The sequence below is a fragment of the Meriones unguiculatus genome, chromosome 14 (genome assembly GCF_030254825.1).
Source record: "Meriones unguiculatus strain TT.TT164.6M chromosome 14, Bangor_MerUng_6.1, whole genome shotgun sequence".
In the NCBI taxonomy this organism is placed as follows: Eukaryota; Metazoa; Chordata; class Mammalia; order Rodentia; family Muridae; genus Meriones; species Meriones unguiculatus.
Window position 1 is genome coordinate 43,688,529 of NC_083361.1, and position 26,663 is coordinate 43,715,191.

General features: G+C 37.3%; 1 protein-coding gene and 1 non-coding gene across 3 annotated transcripts in view; one reads left to right on the plus strand and one right to left on the minus strand.

Moving 5' to 3' along the window:
• Window positions 1-26,663, plus strand: part of Luzp2 (leucine zipper protein 2) — a 432,038-nt gene that overhangs the window by 397,009 nt on the left and 8,366 nt on the right. For both annotated transcript variants that reach the window (XM_060367228.1, XM_060367227.1), the window contains exon 10: window positions 16,462-16,554. In XM_060367228.1, the coding sequence (XP_060223211.1) occupies window positions 16,462-16,554 (93 nt within the window). The remainder of the gene's footprint in view (window positions 1-16,461; window positions 16,555-26,663) is intronic.
• LOC132647732 (U6 spliceosomal RNA) lies at window positions 14,650-14,756 on the minus strand. Its single transcript, XR_009586075.1, has one exon. It is a non-coding gene; the product is annotated as a U6 spliceosomal RNA (small nuclear RNA).

Consider the following 26,663-nt stretch of genomic DNA (forward strand, 5'->3'; position numbering starts at 1 on the left):
TTATTATATAGGATATTATTTTAGCTATTCTTGATTTGTTTGTTTGTTTGTTTGTTTTATTTTGTTTTTCTATATGAAGTTTAGCCTTGTTCTTTCAAGGCCTGTAAAGAACTATGTTCTCATGCTGGAGAGTTTGTGGAGAAAGGGGAACGCTCCTCCATTGCTGGTGGGAATGCAAAGTTGTACAACCACTTTGGAAATCAATCTGGCACTTTCTCAGATAACTAGGAATAGTGCTTCCTCATGATCCAGCTATCCCACTCCTAGGCATATATCCAAAAGATGCTCAAGTACACAACAAGACCAATTGCTCAACCGTGTTTGTGGCAGCTTTATTCGTAATAGCCAGAACCTGGAAACAACCCAGATGTCCCTCAGTTGAGGAAGGGATACAGAAACTGTGGTACTTTTACACAATGGAATACTACTCAGCAATTAAAAATGAAGAAATCATGAAATTTGCAAGCAAATGGTGGGACCTAGAAACGATCATCCTGAGTGAGATATTCCAAAAGCAGAAAGACACACATGGTATATACTCACTTATATAGACCTATAAGATAAGATAAACATACTGAAATCTGTACACCTAAAGAAGATAAACAAGAAAGAGGACCCAGGGTACGATGATCAATCCTCACTTAGAAAGACAAATGGGATAGGCATTGGAAGTAGGAGAAAACAGGAAACAAGACAGGAGAGTACCACAGAGGGCCTCTGAAAGACTCTACCTAGTAGAGTATCAAAGCAGATATTAAGACTCATAACCAAACCTTTGGCAGAGGGCAGGGAATAAAAAAAAAGGGAGGGGAGTTAATATGACCTGGAAAGGACAGAAGTTTCACAAGGACCAAATATATCTGGGCACAGGAGTCTTTTATGAGACTGTTTCTCCAAACAAGGACCATGTATGGATGCAACCTAGAACCTCTGCTCAAATGCAGCCCTTGGTAGCTCAATATCCAAGTGGGTACCCTAATAAGGGGAACAGGGACTGTTTCTGACAGGATCAGCCCTGCTAAGCCACAGAGGAGACTTTGCAGCCAGTCCTGAAAATAGCTGATAAGTTAGGGTCAGATAGAAAGGGAGGAGGTTCTCCCCTATCAGTGGACTTGGAAAGGGGCAGGGAGGAGATGAGGGTGGGAGGGTGGGATTGGGAGGGAAAGAGGGAGCAGGATACAGCAGGGATACAAAGTTAACAAACAGTAACTAATATTAAAAAATAAAAATTAAATAAAAGAACTGTGTTGCTATTTTGATGGGGATTACATTGAATCTGTAGGTTGCCTTTGGTGCGCTTTCATTAGGGGCATAGATGTTCAGAATTGAGATGTCAACTTTGTCGATTTTTCCTGTGATGAATATGAATTGCCCTTCTCCATCTCTTTTCATTAATTTTGGTTGAAAGTCTATTATATTAGATATTAAGATGACTACTCCAGCTTGCTTTTTGGATACATTTTCTTGGAAAAACTTTTTACAGCCCTTTACTCTGAGGTAATATCTTTCTTTGTTGCTGAGGTATGTTTCTTGTATGCAACAGAATAATGGATCCTGATTTCCTATCCATTCTGTTAGTCTGTGTCTTTTTTTTATTAATTACACTTTATTCATTTTGTATCCCCCATAAGCCCCTCCCTCCTCTCCTCCCGATCCCACCCTCCCTCCCCTTTCTGCATGCATGCCACTCCCCAAGTCCAGTAGAGGACAATGCAACCACTTTTGATGTGAACTGATACACTAAGATGAGAAAGGAGAGGAGAACCTCCCCTATCAGTCTGTGTCTTTTTATTGGAGAATTGAGTCCATTGATGTTGAGAGATATTAATGACCAATGAATGTTAATTCCTGATATTTTTATGTTGATGGTGTTAGTATTTCTATGTTTGTGTGTGCTTTCCTTAGTTTTGTTTGTTTGCTCATTTCTTTGCTAAAGTGAATTGTTTATTTGCTATGTTGTTGTTGTTTTTTTTTTTTTTTTGATGTAGTTATCCTTCTTGGGTTGAAATTTTCCTTCTAATATTTTCTGTACGGCTGGATTTGTGGATAGATATTGTTTAAATTTGGGTTTTGTCTTGAAATATCTTGTTTTCTCCATCTATAGTGATTGAAAGTTTTGCTGGGTATAGTAGTCTGGGCTGACATCTGTGGTCTCTTAAGGTCTGCATAACATCTCTCCAAGCCCTTCTGGTTTTTATAGTCTCTGCTGAGTAGGCCGGTGTAACTCTGATAGGTCTACCTTCATATGTTACTTGGCCTTTTTCCCTTGCATCTTTCAGCATTTATTCTTTGCTCTGTACATCTAGCGTTTTGACTATTATGTGGCAGGAGGATTTTCTTTTCAGGTCTAATACATTTGGTGTTATGTAGGCATCTTGTATGTTTATAGGCATCTCTTTCTTTAAATTGGGGAAATTTTCTTCTTATTTTATTGAAGATATTTTCTGGGCATTGGAGCCAGGAATCTTCTCTTTCTTCTATTCTTATTATTCTTAGGCTTTGACTTTTCATAGTGTCCTTGATTCTTGGATGTTTTGTGTCAGAAATTTATTATTTTAAATTTTCTTTGACAAATGTATCAGTTTCTTCAATTGTATTCTTCTACCCTTGAGATTCTTTCCTCTATCTCTTGTATTCTGTTGGTGATGTTTACTTCTGTAATTCCTGTCTTTTCCCCCTAAGTTTTCCATTGCCAGGATTTTCTCAGTTTATTTTTTTCTTTACTATTTCTACTTTCATTTTTAGGTCTTCAACAGTGTTGTCCATTGCCTTCACCTGTTTAATTGTGTTTTCCCGTATTTCTTTAAGGGATTTATTCATTTCCTCTTTGAAGGCCTCTATCATCTTCATAAGGTTGGTTTTAAGGTCATCCTCTTGTGCTTCAACTGTGCTAGATTATCCATGGCTTGCTGTGGTAAGACAGCCTGACTCTGGTGGTTCCAATATTGCCCTGGTCCTTGGTGATTGTGTTCTTACACTGGCCTTTAGCCATCTGACTGGCCTTGGTGTTGGCTCTGGTAGCTGTGCTTTAGGTGAACCTGAACGTTTCTGGGGGCCTGGAGGCCTCTGGTGGCTCTAAGGGCTCTGGGGGTTGTGCCCCAGGTGAGTCAGACTGATAAGAGAGGCGGAAAGAACCCTAAGATGAATGTTTCTCAGATTCCCACCAGACCTCAGGATGGTGAACCATTTGGGTTGGGCCCACATGTAGCTCAGCTCCCCCTGGCTGTGTCCTAGGTAGGTCAGGCAGATCCAGAGGCAGCAGAGAGGGCTCTAAGCTGAATATTGCTTGGAGCCCCCCACACACACACAGGGCTCCTCCTGATGATGAACAACGAGGGTCAAAGACCACATACAGCTCACTTCTGCTCTGCTGGTTCTGCTGGCTGTTTCCCTCTGCTACTCTACTGGCTATGTCTCAGGTGGGTCACGCATATCAGCAATCAGCAGAGAGTGCTCTAAGATGATTCAAATGAGAAGCATTTTGTCTGGAAGATACCATGTCTACCTCTCTTGTCTTGCTAATCCCTATAGTCCTTTGTGTAGGGTGGAGGACTCCTAGACTTTCCCCTTCTCCCTTTAGCATGTTTATTGGTGTTGTCTTTGTTCAGCTCATATTTAGGCAGTCACATGGGTGAGACTTTATAAGTGTAGCTTCTGACATCCTTAAGAGACAAGGTCTCACAGAAAACTACCTGATCCTCTGACGCTTACAGTCTTTCCATCCCTTCTTCCTCAAGGGTCTATGAGCCCTAAGTGAATGAGATGTATTGTAGATTTATCTTTTGGGACTAATTAATGAATAAAGAAGCCATAAATTTAAAAATGAGCAAGGAGAAAAATAGAGGAAGCTTGGCAATAATGTCATTATATTATATTATGTATTATATATTATATATTATAACCTCAAAAAATAAATAGTTGAAAAAAGTGATTAGAAAGAGATGTCAGTTCTGTTGTAGTGCCCAGTTACACCTTGTGTCCTATTCAATTTCTGTCTAATCTTTTCATGAAGACCTGTGCTGTTTATGACTTTAAATTCAATGTACTCTTCTCTTTACTAAAATACATTTAAAAAAAAAACTTTCTACCATGTTTTCCTTTTAAATTTTCACCACAAATCTGGCTAAATGTAACTTAACAACAGCCATGCTAGAGCTTGAGTGGTACAGTGGTTTTGAATATTATCTGCAAACTAAGTAGTTCATTACTGTTAAATTCAGCTTCACCAAAATTTTTTAAGACACTAGCAGATTATATCCAGATTCTTTCTTTTACTTACAATAGGGATTTTTATTAGTTCTTGGAAAGTTTCATTTGTTTTTATTTACTAATTTATTAAATTTACATTTTTTGTTTATCCATTTACACCTCAGTCATAGTCCCACCCTTCCTCCCACACCCTTTCTCCCTATTCTTCATTTGTATACATGAGAACTGAGTTCCTCTTCCTCCCATGTGACCTTGTAGGGAAGTTTCATCAAGGGAAGTTATCAAAAAACAGACAACATAGTGTGTCAGAGTCTTATAGTCAGAATTTAGCACCAACAACCTAAATAGTTGGGGTTTGTTTGGTTGGTTTTTGCCCTTAAAAACTTGTTAGAAAAGTCTTTATTCCCAAATTTCTATCAGCTTTTCTGTCCTTCCCACTCTCACCAGCCCTGTAAGTGCTGCTTTCTTCATTCTTGGTCCTGAAAGTCTAAATTCTTCCACATTCTTTCTAAAAACCAGTTCTAAAACTCCATGATCCATATGGTCGAGTTTATCCTAGTACAAATCTCACTTCTGTATTGACTTTCTTGAAGTAGTACTTTAGACCTTGCATCACATTGTGAATTTTCAGTTTTTGAGAGTAGACTCTTGTATGATACAAACCTCCCTAGTTATATATATATATCACAAATATTGACTTAAACCATATTTAAAATGATGTGCTGTGGGGCTGCAAGAACAAGCCTTGGGGGGGGGGGTAAAAGCAGGTGTTCTAGAAGATGAAACACATTAATTTCAAAAATGGATTTCTTGCTGAGAAAACAGGACAAAGCCTTCCATAGCTTACATGTGGATAACTGTTAACAGACTGTTCCTTTATTCTATCTTATTTTATTTTATTTATTCTTATCTCATATACTACATCCTAACCTTTTTATTCTCCCAGTCCTCCTCACACCTCTCCTCTCCCTCAGATCCAATCCATTGCTGTTTTTCTTCAGAAAAGTGCAGGTCTCACAAGGATAGCAACCAAACATGTTGTATCAAGTTATAATAAGAAAAAGCATATACCCTCCTAACAATGTTGGATGAGTCAATTCAGTAAAGGAAAAGGGTCTCCAATACAGGCAAAATAATCAGAGATAGGCACCATGCCCACCGTTAGGAGTCCACAATAACACCAAGACACACAACCATAACATTTATGCAGAGGACCTAGGTCAGATCCATACGGGCTCCCTGATTGTTTCTTCAGGCTATGTGAGTCCCTATATGCCATGGTTATTCTGTACATGGCCACATGTGGTTCAGTCATGAAGTTACAATGAAAATACCTCATCTCCAACAAAATACAAGAGATGGAAGAGAGAATCTCAGGCACTGAAGATACAAGTACAGAAATTGATACACCTCTCAAAGAAAAAATAAAATAGGAAAAGTCCTAAACACAAAATATCTAAGAAATCGAGGACAACATGAAAAGATAAAATATAAGAATAAGAGGAATAGACAAAGAAGAAGATTCTAGGCACCAAGGTCCAGAAAATATTTTCAAAAAGATCATAGAAAAAAATTTTCCCAACATAAAAAAAGAGACATCCTTAAACATACAAGAGGACTACAAAACACCAAATAGATTAAACCAGAAAAGAAAATCCTCATGACACATCATAGTAAAAATATTAAACCTACAGAACAAAGAAAAAATATTAAAACCAGCAAGGGATAAAGGCAAAGTGACATATGACAGAAGACCTATCAGAATCACACCAGAGTTCTCAACAAAAACTATAAAAGCCAGAAGGGCCTGGAAAGATGTCATACAGACTCTAAGAGGCTACAGATGCCAACCCAGGCTACTATAGCCAGCAAAATTTTCAGTCAACATAGATGGGAAAGCCAAAATGTTTCATGACAAAATTAAGCTTAAGCAATACCTACACAGCAACCCAGCCCTACAGAAGATACTAGAAGGAAAACTCCAATCCAATGAAAACAACTACAGCCAAGAAAACGCAGGATGTAGATAACTTCACAAAAAAAAATATAAAAGAAAACAAGCACACAAACACACTATCACTACCGACTCCACAATAAAAGGAACTAACGCTTATTGCTAACTATTATCTATCAACATGAACGGATTCAACTCTCCAATAAAAAGACACAGACTAACAGAATGCTTGCAGAAACATTATCCAACATTCTGTTGAATCCAAGAAACAAACCTCTGCAACAAAGATAAACACTAACTCAGAGTAAAGTGCTGGAAATATATTTTTCAAGCAAACAGATGCAGAAAACAACCTGGATTAGCTATCTGACTATCTAGTAAAATAGACCTTCAACTAAAATTAATCAAAAAAGATGAGAAGGGGCACTTCATTCTCATAAAAGAAAAAATCCATCAGGAGGACATCACAATCCTGAACATCTATGCTCCAAACACAAGAGCACCTGAATTTGCAAATGAAACATTATTAAAGATTAAATCACACATTGATCTCAGCACCTTACTGGTGGGAGACATCAACACTCTACTCTTACCAATGGACAGATCTTCTAGATAGAAGCTAAATAGGGAAATAATAACACTTACAGGGGTTGTAAATCAAATGGACCTAATAGATGTCTACAGAATATTTCACCCAAACTAAAGAGAGTATACCTTCTTTTCAGTACCTCACAGACACTTCTCAAAAATTGAACAAACAGTCAACAGACACAAGAAGATCAAAATAATCCCTTGTATCCTATCAGACCATCATGGCTTAAAACTAGACCTCAACAAAAACAGAAATAACAAAAAGCCTACATACACACAGAAGCTAAACAACTCTATTCAACAAAAGCTGGCTCAAGTAAGAAATAAAAATAGAAAGCATAGACATCCTACAATTCAAAGAAAATGAAGACACAATTTACCCAAACTAATGGAACACAATGAAAGCAGTGCTAAGATGAAAGTTCAAAACACAAAGTGCCTGCAGAAAGAAGTTTGAGACATCTCATACAAGCAACTCAACAACACACTTAAAAGCCCTAATTAAAAAAGAAGCAGACATCCAAGAGGAGTACATGGCTGGAAATAATCAAATTCGGGGCTAAAATCAATGAATTAGAAACAAGCAATTCAAAGAATCAATGAAACCAAGAGCTGGTTCGTTGAGAAAATCAACAAGATAGACAAACCCTTAATCAAACTAACTAAAAGGCAGAGAGAAACTATCCAAATCAGCAAATCAGAAATGAAAAGGTGGACATAACTACAGCCACTAAGGAAATCCAAACAATCATTAGGACTTACTACAAAAGCTGATACACCACAGAATTTGAAAATCTAAATGAAATGGACAATTTTCTTGATAGATTCCATTTACCAAAATTAAATCAAGATCAGGTAAATAGATTGAATAGTCTTATATCCCCCAAGTAAACAGAAGCAGTCATCAAAACTTTCGCTACCAAAAAATGCCAAGTGCCAGATGGTTTCAGTGCAGAATTCTACCAGACCTTCAAAGAAGTGCTAACTCCAATTCTCTTCAAACTCTTCCACAAAAGAGAAAGAGAAAGAACATTACCAAATTCCTTCTATGAGGTTATAGTCACCTTGATAACTAAATCACACAGACAGGAGAATCCACAGGAGAGGTCTTGGAACGACATGGAGAGATGAACCGGACCTAAGATATGACTAAAAGCAAATATAATGGGTGAAATCTAAATGGTAAGAAATTATATGGGCTTGGAGGTTTAGGATGAAGTAATTATTAGCCAGTATTGTGTTCTAGTTTAATGAAATAAATCCCAGTCTCTGTGTGGTGATTTGTGTATACAGCTGGTTTAGGGAATAACCAATGGTTAACTAAAAGATAAATGAATAATAAATATTAATATACAACAACACCAACAAAAAAGAAAACTTCAGACCTATCTTTCTTATGAACATTGATGCAAAAATACTCAATAAAATACTTGCAAACCGAATCCAAGAACACATAAAAGATAGCCACCATGACCAAATAGGCTTCATCCCAGGCATGCAGGGGTGGTTCAATATATGGAAATCCACCAATGTAATAAACAGTATAAACAAACTGAAGTAGAAAAACCACGTGATCATCTCCTTAGATGCCAAAAGTATTTGACAAAATCCAACACCCACTCATGTTTAAAGTCTTGGAGAGATCAGGGATAAAAGGCACAAATCTAAACATAGTCTTTATAATATATATTATAATATTTAGTATATATTATATATAATAATATATAATATATTTAATATATTTATATAATACATAATATATAATATATTAAATATATTATAATATATATAATAAATATATATAGTCTTTATAATATATGAAGACCACATTGTAAAGACAATATAAGCAAGCCTATAGACAACATTAAACTAAATGGAGAGAAACTTAAATCAGTCCCACTGAAATCAAGGACAAAGCAAGGTTGGCCACACTCTCTGTATCTCTTCAACACAGTACTTGAAGTCCTAGTTAGACTAATGAGACAACTAAAGGAGATCAAGGGGATACAAATCAGAAGGAAGAAGTCAAAGTATCACTACTCACAGACAATATAATAGTATACATGAATGACCTCAAATTTCTACAAGAGAACACCTTCAGCTGATAAACACCTTCAACAAAGTGGCTGGATACAAAATTAACTCAATAAAAACCAGTAGCCCTCCTGTATATGAAACACAAAAGGGTTGAGAAAAAAATTAGGGAAACAACACCTTTCTCAATAGCCACTAATAACATAAAGTATCTTGGTGTGACTCTAACCAAGCAAATGAGAGACCTGTTTGAAACAAACTTCAAGTCTCTGAAGAAAGAAATTGAAGAAGATATCAGAAGATGGAAAGATTTCCCATGCTCAGAGATCTGTAGGATTAACATAGTGAAAATGGCCATTCTGCCAAAAGCAATCTACAGATTCAACGCAGTTCTCATCAAAATACCAACACAATTCATTACGAATCTTGAAAGAACAATGCTCAATTTCATATGGAAAAATAAAAAAACTAGAATTGCTAAAACAATCCTGTACAACAACAGATAAACTGGAAGTATCTCCACCCCTGATCTCAAGAGGTACTACATGACAATACTAACAAAATCCACATAGTACTGGCATAGAAACGAAATGTTAGATCAATCAATTTGAATAGAAGATCCAGAAATAAACCCACACACCTACAGAATCTTGTTTTTTGACAAAGATGCCAAAACCATACAATGGAAAAAAGACAACAACTTCAAAAAATGATGTTGGTCTAACTGGATGTCTACATGCAGAGAAATGCAAATATAGCATTATTTATCACCCTGCACAAACTAAAGTCCAACTGGATCAAAGACCTCAACTTAAAACCAAACATACCAAATGGTTAGAAGAAAAGGTGTGAAAGAGCCTTGAACTCATTGGCACAGGAGACAACTTCCTGTTGTCTCTAAGATCAACAATCAATAAATGGGACCTCATGAAATTGAAAATCTTCTGTAAAGCAAAGGACACTGTCATCAGAACAAAACGCCAGGCTACAGACTGGGAAGGAATCTTCACCAACCCTATATCTGACAGAGGGCTAATGTGCAGAATATATAAAGAACTAAAAAGTTAAAAAGCAACAAATCAAATAATCCAATTTAAAAAAATGGAGTACAGAGCTAAACAGAAAATTCTCTGTAGAAGAATATAGAATGACAGAGAAACACTTAAAGAAATGTTCAAAGTCCTTAGCCATCAGGGAGAGGCAAATCAAGACAGCCCTGAGATTTCACCTTACACCCATCAGAATGGCTAAGATCAAAAACTCAAGTGACAACACATGCTGGAGACGTTGTGGAGAAAGAGGAAACCTCCTCAAATGTTAGTGGGAATGTAAACTTGTACAACCACTTTGGAAAATCAGTCTGGCGTTTTTTCAGACAATTAGGAATATTGCTTCCAAATAGCTCAAGATCCAGCTATACCACTCCTAGGTATATATCCTAAATATGCTCAAGAACACAACAAGGACATTTGCTCAACCATGTTTGTAGCAGCTTTATTCGCAATAGCCAGAATCTGGAGACAAGCCAGATGTCCCTCGGTTGAGGAATGGATACAGAAATTGTGGTACATGTACACAATGGAATATTACTCATCAATAAAAAACAAAGAAATCATGAAATTTGCAGGTAAATGGTAGGAACTGGAAAAGATCATCCTGAGTGAGGTATCCTAGAAGCAGAAAGACACAGAGTATACACTCACTCATAAGTGGATATTAAACATATAATATAGGATAAACATACTAAAATCTATACATCTAAAGAAACTAATCTAATCAAGGAGGATTCTAAGATGCTCAATCTCCATTCAGAAAGGCAAAGAGGATGGACATCAGAAGAGGGAGAAAACAGGAAACAGGACAGGAGCCTACCACAGAGGGCCTACCCTGCAGGGTATCAAAGCAGATGCTGAGACTTACAGCCAAACTTTGGGCAGAGTGCACGGAATCTTTTGAAAGAAATGGGAAATAGTAAGATCTGGAGAGGACAGGAGCTCCACAAGGAGAGCAACAGAACTAAAAAATCTGGGCACAGGGGTCTTTTCTGAGACTGATACTCCAACCAAGGACCATGCATGGAGAAAACCTTGAACTCCTGTACAGATGTACCTCATGGCAGCTCAGTGTCCAAGTGGGTATCCTAGTAAGGGGAACAGGGGTTGTCTCTGACATGAACTCTATGGCTGGCTCTTTGATCACTTCCCCTTGAAGGGGAAGCAGCCTTACCAGGCCACAGAAAAAGACAATGTACCCAGTCCTGATGAAACCTGATTGGCTAGAGTCAGATGGAAGGGGAAGAAATAATCCCCTATAAATGGACTGGGGAAGGAGCATAGGAGGAGAAGAGGGAGGTAGGATGAGATTGGGTGGAGTTGAGGGAGGGGGCTGCAGCTGGGATATAAATTAAATAAATTGCAATAAATAATAATTTAAAAAACAATAAATAAATAAACAAACTACCTGGTTGTATGCCTCTATCTTAGGTTGCTCAGAGAATATGCCACTCCGTACTATTCCCCACCATTACTGAAAAGAAGGTAACAATTAATGGTTTAGTAGAAAAGGAGAAGAAATAAAGAGTATTTCTTGAGAACCAAATGGTGCTTCAAGGGATAAAACAGAGTTAATTTGTTCTCTGTTTCAATTGTAATCTTATTGCAATACATAGAATGTATGCAAATGTGTGTTCAGTTATATAGCTGCTGGACATAATTTAATTTGCCATTGAATTCCTTTGATCCATTTTGCAATCATTTCTTCAGCCATATGTATGTCTAGTTGCTTTATTACTTAGCACTTATCTTTAGTTTTATTTTGTCTATGTTTTAAGTGTAAATGATAAAAAGCTGAAAGAAACAATAATTAGTTGATTGCAAAATACACACTAGCTTCCAAAGATTCAATGTTGAATATACTTTCCTCTGGAGACTGCAGTCTGATGTATAAACAACAATAAAATGTGATTCTAATGCAGTCTGGCTCTAAGTGAGTTGAGATTTATGAAAATAAAACATATAAACCAAATTGAAGCTACAGGAACCTTCAACCATAAGGGACATTTTTCCAAATATGTTGTAAGGATTTTATATTTTTTAAGTTTTAGTTTATTTTATGGATGAATGTTTCACTGGTGTGTATCTATGTGCACCGTGCGTGACTGTGGAATCCTCTGGAAATGGAGTTATAGATGGTTGTGTGCCAACACACGGGTGCAACAAGGAATTGAACTTGGGTCCTCTGCAGTAGCAGCAAGTGCTTTTACCACCTGAGCCGTCTCTCCAGCCCTTTATGGATTTTAACCTGTAAATTTCATATATGAAACATATGGAGAATAGCATTCTATATCAGACCTGTGAACAACAAACAGCAAAAAACACCCTGGGCACAATAAATGTAGACATATGAGATCTCGTTGCATGTGACAAACTATGAAAGATATTGGGAAGGAATAATAGTTCTTGCCTTTAGACAGTTACTCATGTTATATGTTGAAATAAAATTACAAAGTTATTCAGTTATCTGATTGTTCAGCTGAAACCTAATTTAGGAAACACAAAATACAAAAGTGCAGTAAGACTGCTGTTTCCAGGGGATTCAGCACTTTTTCTCCCTCTGCACGCACCAGTTGTACACGTATGCACAGGCAAACACGCTTTGTATTATAGCAAATTACTGATAACTGACTGTGGATATCATGATAATAAAAACAGCATCCCTCTCCTGGTCACATCCCCAAAGGAACTTAACTCCGAATAGAGGTTAGGTTCATTTGTTATCTGCTGTCTTTAAAGCGTAGCTAATAATAATAATAATAATAATAGTAATATAATAAAGAGTATGAGTGTCATTTCCCCCAGAGTTTAGGACTTTTAATTTGTCCTAAAGTCACTAAAGAAACAAAAACACACACAGACACAAATTATAAAAGATTTCTTTACAGCACCCAATGCAAATGGAAAAGGAAAGCAATATTTGTAGGAAAAAAATTATTTTGTACATGGGATGAAACAATATAATTTTAAAATATACAGATAAGGATTAGCTCCATCACTCATCTTTTAAAAGTTCATATGAATAACCAGTCAAAACCAACTTTTCTGACATGAACTCAATGGCTGACTCCTTTACCTCCCCAACCCCCAAGGGAGGAGCAGCCCTGGTAGGCCAGAGAGCAGGACTTTGCAGCCAGTCCTGAAGATACATGATAAAACAGGGTCAGATGAAAGGGGAGGAGGTCCTCCCCTATCAGTGGACTTGGAAAGGGGCAGGGAGGAGATGAGGGAGGGAGGGTGGGATTGGGAGGGAATGAGGGAGTAGGATACAGCTGGGATACAGAGTTAATAAAATGTAACTAACAATAAAAATAAAAAATTAAAAAAAAAAACATGGTATCTTTTTTGAAATGTTATCTATATGGATTCCTTGTATACCACATGGCTGTTTCCTGTATTGAAATGTCCTCACAAGGTTCAGTCACTGAATAGGTAACCAAGTAAAGAAAAACACAAAGTACTTGCTTTCAAATGAAGAGCAAAAGTTTCTTCCATACAGAAGAAACTATTCAATCTTCTTTCTTTGTGTCTTGGAGTCTCCTCCTCATCCTCTACCAGTTAGAAATCCTCCTAGACCTCCAAAGCCTGGTGGACTCTGAAACCTAATCTGCCTCTTCTTCCTTTGACCCCTCCCTTGGCTTCTACAGCTCTTCTGCCTCCAACTAGGCCACCAAAGCCACCTTCACCTTTAGGTTTGGCCCAGTCCAAGATAACTTTGTTTTCATCAGTGTAAGTGCCTGCACTTACTTACTGGACCAAAGTCACTTGATATGGCTTTGAGGAATTAAATCAGGCCAGGCTGGAGGAGAATTTTCTTGAGAGCAAACAACTTCTTATACCATTTTCAGAAACAGAATATGATGCCAGTTGTCAAAATCAATACATTTAAACTGCCAGGATATAATGATGTTTGCAACGTATACAGGGTACACAGATAAATGTCTAGGAGCAATTGTCCTACCAAGCTTCCATGCTTCCTTGGCTTCCAAAGGAACATACAGAGAAGCACAAAGAGGCTGGGAGACTTCACTGCATGAAGGAGTGCAATAATCTCTCAGGAACTGGAAGGCACATTGTGTCCCAGAAGCCATGGACTCTAACCTAAAAAAATCTATGGCACATGCCTCTCAAGACAGCTAAGCCAAGCCAGCTCCATGGTTCCTGGCACAATAATTTCTCCATCTTCCATGGCCTCAGTGGCAACTTTGGTGTCTTTCTTGCTATAAAAGTCTACAAAGCCAAACTCCTTGGGGGAACCATTTCCCAAATCAGTAAAAAGAACCCTCAAATTGTTGGTGTGACAGATCCTCTGACAGATCTTTGACAAACAGAGATTTAGATGGTTGACTTCTTGCCCTTGAATTCCATTTTAATACAGGGGTTTATGGCTTCTTTAGCATCTTCAAAGGAGGCAAATTCTATAAAAGCATACTTTACAGATTTGTCATTTTGGTTGTGGGGTACTTTGATAAAAGTTGTTTACTCATATATTTCCTGAAGATTTTCTTCTGTTGCACTGTAGGAAAGGTTACACAAAATCAAAGTTTTTGATTCACCACTCCAAGAACTAGTCTTTCCATCTCTCTCTTCCCTTTGTTCTGTATCTGCAATTTAGTAGAGTGAAACAAATTACCCACCAATTTCTTTCCCCTGATTTTCTTCAAAGTTTTTCCTGCATCAACTTTTGTCTTAAATTCAATATATGCAACCCCCTCATTCTTCCCAACCTGGCTGACCAATCTGATATCCATGGCATCTTCAAAAACTTCTTTTAATTTATCCTCAATGATGTTGAAAGAAAGGTTTTAAAAAAATATGAAAGGCCTCATGAATTTTTCTGTCATCCTTGTACAGGGGCTATGCAAATATTCTCTGGGTCACTCCCATTTTCAAATATGTGAGGTCAAAACAAGCACAGGGATATCATTCATATCTTTTATATTTTCTGTTCCTTAGAAAATACACAATAAGAGATGTATATTTATGTCTTCTAAACAAGGTAATGCCAGAATAATAAGACACGTTTCAATTCCTTCTAGATAACAATAAAGTTAGACTTATATGTCAAGAGAAATTCCTCACTTAATTACTGTGTTTAGCCAAAGCCCAGGATCTTGTTGGATTAATATGGAAACTGTGAAATGAACTAGAGAGCTTTGTTTTCTGTGGATTTCTTAATACTCCATAAGCCTGATTAGCTTCACTTGAAATATACATTCTAATATATATAGTAAGGATTTTTCAATAATTTTTGTGAGAATGCCTTCTTAGTAAGGAGTGCAGCTACTTGTGGAAAGCTATGTGAGGACCATGTAGAATAGCTGAAGATCCCGGCTGGGTTTCTTGTACTCTAACTAGATTCCATTTCACTCTTGAGCTTTTTAGACCCCAATAGTTAGACCCTTCAAACATGTCCCATTGTAGTCAAAACTTCAGACTCAGGAAACAGCATTAATGAATTTATATTTATCTCTTCTACAAAGTCTATTCTGAATTGATGAGAGCATAATTATATTATTATATTAAAACGAGTTCAGCCAAAGAAACGCATACCTACACTTCCCAGTGGACAATTGCAAAAAGAACTTTTTTTTTTTTTTTTTTTTTTTTTTTTTTTAGCTCTAAGCACTATGCTGGGCAGATTCTGACTATTCTACTCCGAGTATCTCTAAAACCCACATAAAAGCCAACCACTTGCCAATCTGTTGACTCCCAGGCAGCTTCTATTCCACCAGCCTCTCCTCATGGCCACATTCACATACGCTGCTCATCATTCATCTCACTGCCTGAGGACTCCTTTCTCTCCTGTTTTCTCTCCTCTTGCTACCTCTTCTGCTTCTCCTCTCCCATTTCTATCCTGTTCTCTCTATCTCAAGTCAGGAAACCTAAACTATACCTACTTCTTTTCTGACCAGTCATCAGCTTCAGCATCTTCATTAGACAATCAGGGAAACTGGGGAACATTCTTTATCACATGGTTACGGAAGATAATTCACCATTCATAACAATGCCCATGGCAGGGTGGTAACCAAATACCTGATTAATTGTCATCTCAGAGGCGTACTGTTAACCTAGGCCTAGCTTTGGAAGTTTCTAACCTCTGTACAATCTAATGTAGGCCTAGAATGTTTTAATGATATTTTGGTGCCAAAACAGCTTGCTTTGTAAAGGAATAGAATGCCCACAACCCTGTAGTTATAGTCTGTAATGTTGCAAAGTATTTTCTGTCTAGTTGAGAAAATGAAGCATGTACTTATTATAGCTCAAACAAACTGGAGATTAATATAAAGAGGAAGGGCAAGATTCTTGTCTTTTGAAGATTCTTTTTTCCTGAAAAAAAAAGAACTTATTATTTAAGAAATATGCATACCCAATAGAAAAACTTCCATTAAGTTTCACTAATGCAAAAATTTAACATGAATTAATTTTCCTAATTCCAAAGGTAAGAATTTTAAGGCACATTTTAAAGATGTCTTATATATAATGTCTATTTTCTTTTTAGAGTGAAATGTTGACATTGTATTTTATGTTATATAACCACATAAATCTGTGTCTGTGTATAAAAACCTATTTCTCTTATTTTAATGTTTTTTTTTCTTTCTTCTTTGTATTTCTCTCCAGCCACAACAAAGTTCTCCAGGAAACCATGAGAGCTCTCAAGTTCAGGCAACAAAGGAAGAGATGAGAAGAATCTCTGTGTGTGGTCCTCAAGATGTAAGAATAACCTAAAGTGGTTTGCAAAGAAGGACACAACCTTTGGCAATGATAGCTCATGCCATCATGAAATGTTCTCTGTGTGTGGGGGATGTCTACTTTCTAAGCATGATAACTTTCCATGTGATGACACAGATGTTGCCTAGACAGCATCAGGTAAATGTTTTTCTAGGTTGGATAGCCAGATTCTGCTGTCCAACCGAAGGCTTAGCACTACCATCACATTCATTCCTACAACCATGAGACAGACAGCAGTCAAGGGGTTAAGGTGGAAACAAACAAACAAAAAAGATTCTATAGTATAGTTAGTTTTTCCACCTAACAAAAACAAATGTGCCATTATAGGACAGCATACTGGACAAAGGGAGATTCTCAACCTTCATATGATAGGAAGCTGAACTGCAGGGGTCCCTGCAATAAAAAAATAAAATATCATTCCTTGAATTCTGTCAGAATGAAGGTTTTAGATCTGTCAGGGCAAATTTAACAAACTGCAACAGAGATTTTTGTTAACAAGATTTAGATATAGGCTCTAGTCCAAATAGAAATTATATACTGAGATGCCCATGGTGAAGGAAATTAGTCAACTCTAAAGGAAATAAAGAAGGGAAAAACAAGTTAATCAGTATTTACTTTTTTCTGCTAGCTCCCAACATGAGTTTGAAATCAAAATCATTTCTCAATATGCTTGCCACTGATTCCTTGTATATAGAACCATATATCTAAATCATATAACTTAAAATATAAAGTTAACAAGGAGTAGTAATTAATACTCTGCAGTTGACTTCCACAGAGTCCAGAAATCTATAGGTAGGAAGGAATGCCTTTGCAGTGGCTTCAAATATGGATAGATTTTTGCCAATGGGAGCAAATTTTCACAAAAAGAAGATATACAAGTGCAGTATTAATACAGAATAGAATATAGAAAGCGGTGAGGTACTCACACATAGGTTAATCCCAAACCACAAAGAAAGAACTTGGATTCCCTCATTAGAAAATTTAGATTGAATTGTGCCATGTTTTCAAATGTTTGTCAACTGACAAACAAAGACAAGTGTTACTTTATAAGAGGGTATCTACCTTTTTTACCAACGGATTGAAAAGTCTGTTCTATTCATTGATATTAAGCATCATTTTGGCTCACCATTTTACAAAATACAGGACCTGTCAAACCCTCCCCTCTCTGTGTGTGTGTGTATATTTATTATTTTCTCCCTCTCCTTCCATTATTACTCTCCTTTATGAACACCTTTCTTTGGATAATTCCTATAAACTTATCCTTTCCTGGTTCTATCTTCATTGCAACAATGAAACCATTGTCTCTACTCTTACTTCAGTAGACATTGGTTTTGGTGTTTCACCCTTCCAGAAGCTATAATTCCCAGTGCAGAGAATGCTCAAGAAGAGCTACAGACCCAAATAATAATATAAACTAGATAAATTACTCATGTTTAAGGAAGAGGATTGGTGTCACAGGATGAATATCAGTTTTTAAATTTTAAATCAGGACTTCCAATCTGTGACTTCAGAATAATATCACCTAGAGAACACTTCAGAATAATACTACCTAGAAAACACTATCAAAATCTGGTTGCAGAGGTCTTTCTAGAAAAGTTAGCTCAGCATTCCCGTGGGTGGAATCTGTAAAACTGATGCGTTTATTTCAAATACTCGAGGTAATTTTATGCTTCAGATAAATTTCACTAAAAGTGTTTTCAAATAGAAATAATCACAAAATTATCTGGGAACATTATTCACATTTTGAACAACTACTTGGAGTTTTGTAAATGAATAGAGCTAAGGGATTTTGTATACTTTTTAACATGTGACTGATGACTATTACCTCAAAACAGACTATCCTATAGACAGGTGACCCATGGAATATAATTTTAAAAGCATTGGTTTAGGAAAGTCATAGTTCCTGTGGCATATTAACCAATAACAAGCTATCTTTTTTTCTACAATTACAGTTTCATATTAAGATGGTAATTTCTATATAAGCTCCTGTAGTAGTGGTGGCAGCTTTTATATGAATTTGATGATGGGACATCTATTTCCAGAATCTGTCACTTAGTGTAGGATAATTTAATGTATGCATTCATATATACATGAATGTGCGTATATATACATACCTGTGGGACTGTGACTGAGGACTACGAGGCTTCAATAAGCTTCTACTTAATAGTTGCTAAACTTTCTTGAGATTCTGAGTGTTAGCTACTCATGCAAACACAGAGCCTAGGCGCTGAGGATTCAGGGCTTCTTTCCTCAAGTCACATTTGAGAATGCTGCATTTCTGAATTTTTCCAATAAGCCAAATAAGTGTGGGAGGAATTTTGGATCTGTGGGAGCTATTCTCATGTGTAGCTGTCTAAACCCAAAACATCCTAAGTTATGTTAAGCATAATAAAAGTGTGGCAGCCATTTCAGTATAGCAATTTGAAAATACTTTCAACATCATTATAAATGCAGATGGAGAGTCAAGAGCCACTCTGGTTTGTTTTATTGGATGTGTAACCTGACAGAAAAGAGAATTTAATTTAAATGATTAAACTAAAAACACAAGAACCACTTTCTGTTTCTTTGTTCTGTGCTCATAGCTATATTATATCCAACATTCAGACTTGCAATCCTTAATGAGCCTTCTATTTTTTTCCAAATTGTGTTGCAATATAAATTTCTATATTCACTATTTGGATATTTAGACACATGTCCTAGATGTTACATTATTTCTGAGTTTTAAAAACCTAAAATAATGATTTAGGAAACCTCACATCCTTAATTTTCAGTAAGTTTCTATTTATTAAAGTGATGGATGGATGGATGGATGGATGGATGGATGGATGCATGGATGCATGGATGGATGGATAGTTGATTGATATAGAGATGGATATAGTTGATTGGAATACTGAAGAAAGAATAAGTTATCAGTCAAAGATGAAAAATGAGGTTTTTTTTATCTAACATATATGAAGATGAATTAGCAGTTAACGTGAGTAGCTATGTATGATCAGATAATGAAAACTCATAGAAGGTAGCAAGTGAGGTACTGGAGGAAAAGATGATCTTGGGTGTTATCCCTGGAGCTCTAGAAAGAAAGGGGAAAATACACGCAATTTTTCACATGTGTAAGTCATGATGGTTGCGGCTGGATTGGTGCTGCTCACAGTTTACACTGACTAGCACAGGAGAGGATGTGGGAAGGCAAACCTACATCTGAGTCTTCACTGTGATGCTCCTCAGATACCTTTTGTAAATAGTTTTATTTTATGGACTTCTTATCAATATAGGATGTAGCAAAGATTTTCCAATTTCAATATGGACAAACATCCCTGGATCAGCCTGTAACATGCCCAGGATCCAGTTATATACATTAGCACATCTGTGGGAAGATGCCTAGAGTGTATTTACTAGAATTTCTGTTGTCAATATTTTGTGTTAAACATTTTGAGAAACCCTGAAGCTGATTTCAGGCATATTTATTCATTTTTTAAATTTTTATTTATTTATTATTAATTACAATTTATTCACTTTGTATCCCAGTGTAGCCCCCTCCCTTGTTTCCTTCCAATCCCATCCTCCCTCCTTCTTCTCCCCATGTACTCCTCCCCCAGTCCACTGATAGGGGAGGTCCTCCACCCCTTCTGTCTGACCCTAGCCTATCAGATCTTATCAGAACTGTTTGCATTGTCTTCCTCTGTGGCCTGGCAAAGCTGCACCCCCCTCGGGGGGAGGGGAGTTCAAAGAGCCAGCCACTGAGTTCATGTCAGAAACAGTCCCTGTTATCCTTATAAGGGAACCTACTTGGAGACTGAGCTGCCTATGCCCTACATCTGAGCAGGGGTTCTAGGTCCTCTTCATGATTGGTCCTTGGTTGGAGCATTGGTCTCTGCCAACCCTATATCTGACAGAGGGCTAACATCCAGAATATATAAAGAACTCAAGAAGTTAAACAGCAACAAACCAAGTAATCCAATTTAAAAAAAAGTGGTGTGCAGAGCTAAAAAGAGAATTCTCAATATAGGAATATCAAAAGGCAGAGAAACAAATGCTCAATAAAGAAATGCTCAATGACCTTAATCATCAGGAAAATTCAAATCAAAACAACCCTGAGATTTCACCTTACATCTAACAGAATGGCTAAGATCAAAACTCAAGTGACAACACATGCTGAAGAGGTCGTGGAGAAAGGGGGACCCTCCTACCTTGCTGGTGGGAATGTAAACTTGTACAACTACTTTGGAAAGCAATCTGTCACTTTCTCAGAAAATTAGAGATAGCGCTTCCTCAAGATCCAGCTATAATGGCTTCAGTTGATAAAATATAATATTAGATTAAATGGAGACAGCAAATCCTGATCGTCCTCCATCTCATGATTCCATGGCTGTTCTTAAGTAGCATACTAAGAATTAAGAACATTTTGCTTTTATTTTTAAGAATTAAGAGTTGAGACCTTGCCTTACCAGGCCACAGAAGAGGACAATGCAGCCACTTTTGATGAGAACTGATAGACTAAAATCAGAAAGAAGGAGAGGAGAACCTCCCCTATCAGTGGATTTGGGGAGGGGCATGCATGCAGAAAGGGGAAGAAGGGTGGGATTGGGAGGGGAGGAGAGAGGGGCTTATGGGGGGATACAAAATGAATAAATTGTAATTAATAAAAAATTTTAAAAAAAAGAGTTGAGACCTTAAAAAAAATAGTTGAGACCTTAAAAAAAAAGAGCTGAGACCTAACATCAATGTGTTTTGAAATATTTTTACTCCTATAAATAGCAGATATTTTTCTTAAGGTGCTAAGGAAATGAAAAGTAACACAAACCATTGCTTTTTTTTACTTCTAGCACATTTGCTCAGTTGTCTCGCACGTTGGCTTCTGGCATATTTACTCAAGTCTCCTTTGTTTTTACTACTGGCATACTTGCTCAGTTGCCTGACACATCTACTTCTGGTCCACCTGCACAGCTGGGTGCCTGCCACTGTTTTTGCTTGTGAGCTCCTGACCAAAGGGAACCATCTAATCAGCTGTAGAGAAATTTTAATCCAACAACAAGGCTGCCCTGGCATGAAATCACATGCAAAGGCCATCTAGGTCTATGTGATCTGGCTGGAATGCCCTGGATTAGAGTGTATCTGGCTAGAATACACATACACCCTTACTACACATCTTTAATACCAAACAATGAAAGTAAAATTAGTTTATAGAAGGAAGCAGCAGTGTTTGAAAGTGACAACTAATTGAGGGACAGACAAAGTGACAAATCAGAGAAAGCTTTGACAGAATGAGTCAGAGAGAGGATACACGCAACTCTCACAAGAACAACACAAGTAAGAGAGGCTACTTAAGAACAGTGCAGGGAGAAGTAGAGGAATAATGTAATGATGAATAGTAGTGGGAGAATTGTGTGTGGAAGTTTTATGGGGACAGTTTTACAGAAATAAGATGCAGAAAGAAAAACCCAGAGAATGAGAATGAGCCAGAAGATTAGAACATATCACCAGAGTTAGTTTGAGGCCAAGCAGAGCAATTCAGTCAGAAGCCTAGAAAAACCAGACTGAATCAGTCATCTTGGAGAGGAGTTTGGGCCAGAACAGCTGAGTTGAACAAGCCAGCAAGAGTTCAGAAAGAGCCAGAAAAGGATGAGCCTATTCAGCAGTAAGTCTTGGAGGCTGAAACATTGTATGTAGACCTAGGTTAGCAGATTGAGGATGGAAGCTGAAGCCTTCAAGGTCTGGGCTTGCAGAAGATCAGTTTGTACAGAGGGTAGAAGCTTCCAGGCCTAGGCTAGGGACAGCTACAACAAAGAAATGCTCTGGGCTCAGCCCAAGCCATGTGTTTGCACAGATTGGGTTAGGCTCTCATCTCATCCCCGCTTCTGAGGAAATAAACACAACATTTACATCTGGCCCTGAACTTTTACAATCATCCAAGCATTGTTTATGTAAATTATTGGGGGAAAACATCCAGAAATAAAATCCAAGAGCTACAGGAAAAAATAATGTCCAGACTTTTTTTTAATGCTGTTGATTTTGCAGAGATTTAAGAAAATCCAGTTTGCTGTTAAACACAGCATTCATTGTGTCTTAGGATAACTCAGATGAGTTGTTGATGGTATGCTGTTGACAGTCCTTCTGCAAGTCATGCTTTGATTTGAGCGGTTTGAGGGACCTGTGTCCATTGTCATTCTAAGCAGAGCTCACTCATAGCAAAGGCTGATTTTGTAATTGTGTTGCTGTGGCATTTTTCAGAGGTGTGATTTTTTCCATCCATACATCCAAATAGTGCAAAACTGGAAAATGGTCTCCAAAGTTATTCGGAAGAATCATGTTTTTCACTGATACAAATTACTATATCCACCATTTAATAACACTTTAATTTCATACAAGTAAAATGTAATCTCTGTCATGCTTTTGTTCTGGAAACAATATAGAAAACTTAATAATGTTCAAAATATTAATTTAGCAAATAAAAATAGCCCAACTAGTACAGTGATATTCACTTTGAGACATTTGGGGCAAAACTGTGGTTATATATACAGCCTCATTTGATAATCTTTGACCTTTGCTAGTCTGGGTGTTCACTGTTTATATATGTTTATACATGTATTTACTTATCTGCAACAGTCTATATCACATTTTGGTTATTTGTTTGAGGCCCTTACTTTGAATTGCATTAATAGTATCTATAGGAGCTGAGAATGTCATAAATTTGCATTATAAAGGTTCCTGGAGGGAGTTAGGAGTGCATTCACCGAAGATATGGACGCCATAGCAGGCATAAGCACTGTTTGTCTTCTGCAAATGAGTTTAAACTCCTCACCCAGATTCAATATTAGTTTTGGGGTATTTTTTTTTAATCCTGTGGAATGCATAGATAATATAATGTCCCAGAAATATTTATCTAAGATTCATTTGCACTTCTAAGTAACTTTAGGCTGCTCCCTCTGTGCTATTTTTATGTTTGTGGGTTGTTATCATTTTTTTGTTTTCACCGTTTAGCTTGTCTAATCTCTTAATTCAATGTGAGCAGGAAACAGGCTTTTGTGCAGAATATAGACATTTTCGTTGGTATATTTTAGGCTTAGTTGTACATTTGCACCAATTAGAAAAGGCATCAGATATATTAATATATCTCTTTTGTGATATATCATCAAGTTATTAAGAGTAGTAACAAGATGATAGCAATCTTCAAGGTTGGAGTTTTAAATGAGACAATTTCACAACGAATTTTAGCTAAATTATTCTACTTGTTTATATCCAATATATTTATTTATTTTAGAAAGAGATTCTCACTCTGAAGCCCAGGATAGCCTCAGAGACAGTAATCTTTCCACCCCAGCCTCCCAAGTGCCAGGATAACATCTGTGAGCAACAACACCTGGCTAGTTTTCCATAGTTCTTAAAGTTTTTTTTTATTTACAAAATTAGTAATATGGTGTAGTTAAAAGTAAACAAAGTATCAGCATATCACTATTACAGCAGTTCATTCTGCCTTTTTAAATGTCTCATTCCCAATATGCAACATTATTTCACTTAATAAATTCCTAGTGGACCATGTGCATCCAAGTCAAATATAGAGAAAACTTATTACTGATTCAGTATGAATTATCTGAGTGCTCATTAAATTAGGTGGGTTGGTCTAGTCAAGGATACATTGGGACTTTAAGGTTACTGAAAGTTGATTGATAGGACACATTTTTGTTCTGTTCAATTCAGAAACAGTAAAGGAGGAATGGTGAGATATAGACCTGATGGGATGGGAAGGGAGGATGGTGATGATCAGAAAAAGAAAGGAGAGGAAGAAGGGGAAAAAGAAAAGTAAAGAAAGTATGAGAAGGGTGAGACTGAAAAGAAAGAAAGAGGAGACAGTAGAGAAGGACAGAAAGGGAGGGAGAGGGAGAGAACACAAATGTAAGAGAGGAATGAGGGAAAAGGAAGGGAAGAGGAACTAGGGAGCAAGAAGGAAGAAGAATGGATATACAGATTGAGATAAAGATAGAACTAGAAGATTACTTATATGGTTGGACATACAGAAAGACAGTCCGTGTTAGTTCTTGTGAAACCAAGCTTTAGAACACTTCACTCTATCCTCCTCAATTCAGTCATGTGTTGCCACATCTCACACTGTTTCATAGCTTACTGGTTCACATTGGCATGCTTTGCACTACTGTAGAGTTATCTATAGAATTTATTTCATATTTTCAGCTTAAACATTTTGCAAAGATAATTATTCAAACATTGTCTTACGTTTTCTTTCATTTTTTCCCATTATTTGTTAAGCTTCCATACTTTCATACAATTATTTTGTTTTCTTTCTCATAAGTTATTTAAAATTGTCTCCATTAATACTCACTATTTTGTTTTGATACTTTGTTTTTTGTTTTTGTTTGTCTTTTTGAGTGTCATTCTTCACTTGCAATGTTTTCTTTGTTCCTTTTTTATTATCATTTATTATTTATTCGATTTGTATCCCAGCTGTGGCCCCTCCCTCGTCTCCTCCCAACCTTACCCTTTTCCCCCTATGCCCCTCCCCTAGTCCATTGATAGGGGAGGTCCTCCTCCCCTTCCTTCTGACCCTAGCCTATCAAGTCTCATCAGGACTGGCTGCATTGTCTTCCTCTGTGGCCTGTTAAGGCTGCACTCCCCCATGGAGAGGTGAACAGAGAGCCTGCCACTGAGATCATATCAGAGACAATCCCTGTTCCCCTTCCTAGGGACCCCACTTGGAGACTGAGTCTATGGGCTACATCTGAGCTGGGGTACATGATTTCCCTACATATAACCTGCTAACTTAGAATTCACCATGTGGGCCAGAATGACATCAAACTCATAATAATGCTCCTGCCTTGGCCCAAAAGTTCTAAGATTCTAGACTACAGCCAGCATGCATGACTAACTCATAGATTTCTATGATAAACATTGAACATTAAACCTGTACTTTGCACATTTTACATAGGGGAAACTGAGCGTACATACACCCAACATTTATATTCTTTCTCCCAGAAAGTAAAATCCCATACTACATATTCCCCATTTTCCACCCCTGTTAATTTGCTGCAGGAAAAAAACAAAACAAAACAAAACAAAAAACCAAAACATGCTAATTATTATTTTCTTACAATGCCAAGACTAATACTAAACTTTAAAAATTATCACTAACATGCACTCCACAAAATTCTGTTGACACAAGGTAACAAGCACTAATCCATCTACCACATTGACACCCTTTTTTATACATTAATTACAGTGTATTTACTTTGTATCCAAGCTGTAGTCCCCTCCTTCATTCCCTCCCAATCCTGCCCTCCCTCCCTCATCTCCTCCCTGCCCCTCTCTAAGTCCACTGATAGGGGAGGTCCTCCTCCACTTCCATCTGACCCTAGCTTATCAGGTCTCATCAGGGCTAGCTGTGATGTCCTTCTCTGTGGCCTAGCAAGGCTGCTCCTCCCTTAGGTTGGGGGTGGGGGTTCAAAGAGGCAGCCATTGAGTTCATGTTGGAGATAGTCTCTGTTCCCTTACTGGCGAACCCACTTGGGTTACACCTGAGCAGGGCTTCTAGGTTATATCCATATATACTCTTTGATTGGAGAATCAGTCTCAGAAAAGACCGCTGTGCCCAAATAGATTTGGTCCTTGTGGAGCTCCTGTCATTGACACTTTTATGATTGGTTGTTAAAACTCAGTCTCCTCTCTGGTTAATTTTCTTTTCTTCTTCACTTCTTTGTCAATTAGAACTCTTTTAGGAAATGTGAATAGTTCATAATTGTCTTTAAGTTTGAAAATACCCCATTTTTCTATGATTCTTTTTAAAAATTAAACTATTGTACAGTGGCAAGTATAATTTATGCAGGCTGAAACTAACTTTTAATATATATTCAATTCTGTAAAATTCCATTACCTACCCTACAGGCCTTACATGGGGCTAGAAATAAAAACGTGTGAGACCGTGACCCTTTGCTTCACAGGGATATCTCCAGATCTTGCCATTCTGGGAGTCTGCTCATTAATTTATTTGTCCTTTGATCCCAATCTCAGTTCCCTCTCCTCTTCTTGCCTCTTGCCTTTCATCCATTGTGTATCCGTTTGAACATTTGACAAAAGCTCTTTATTTC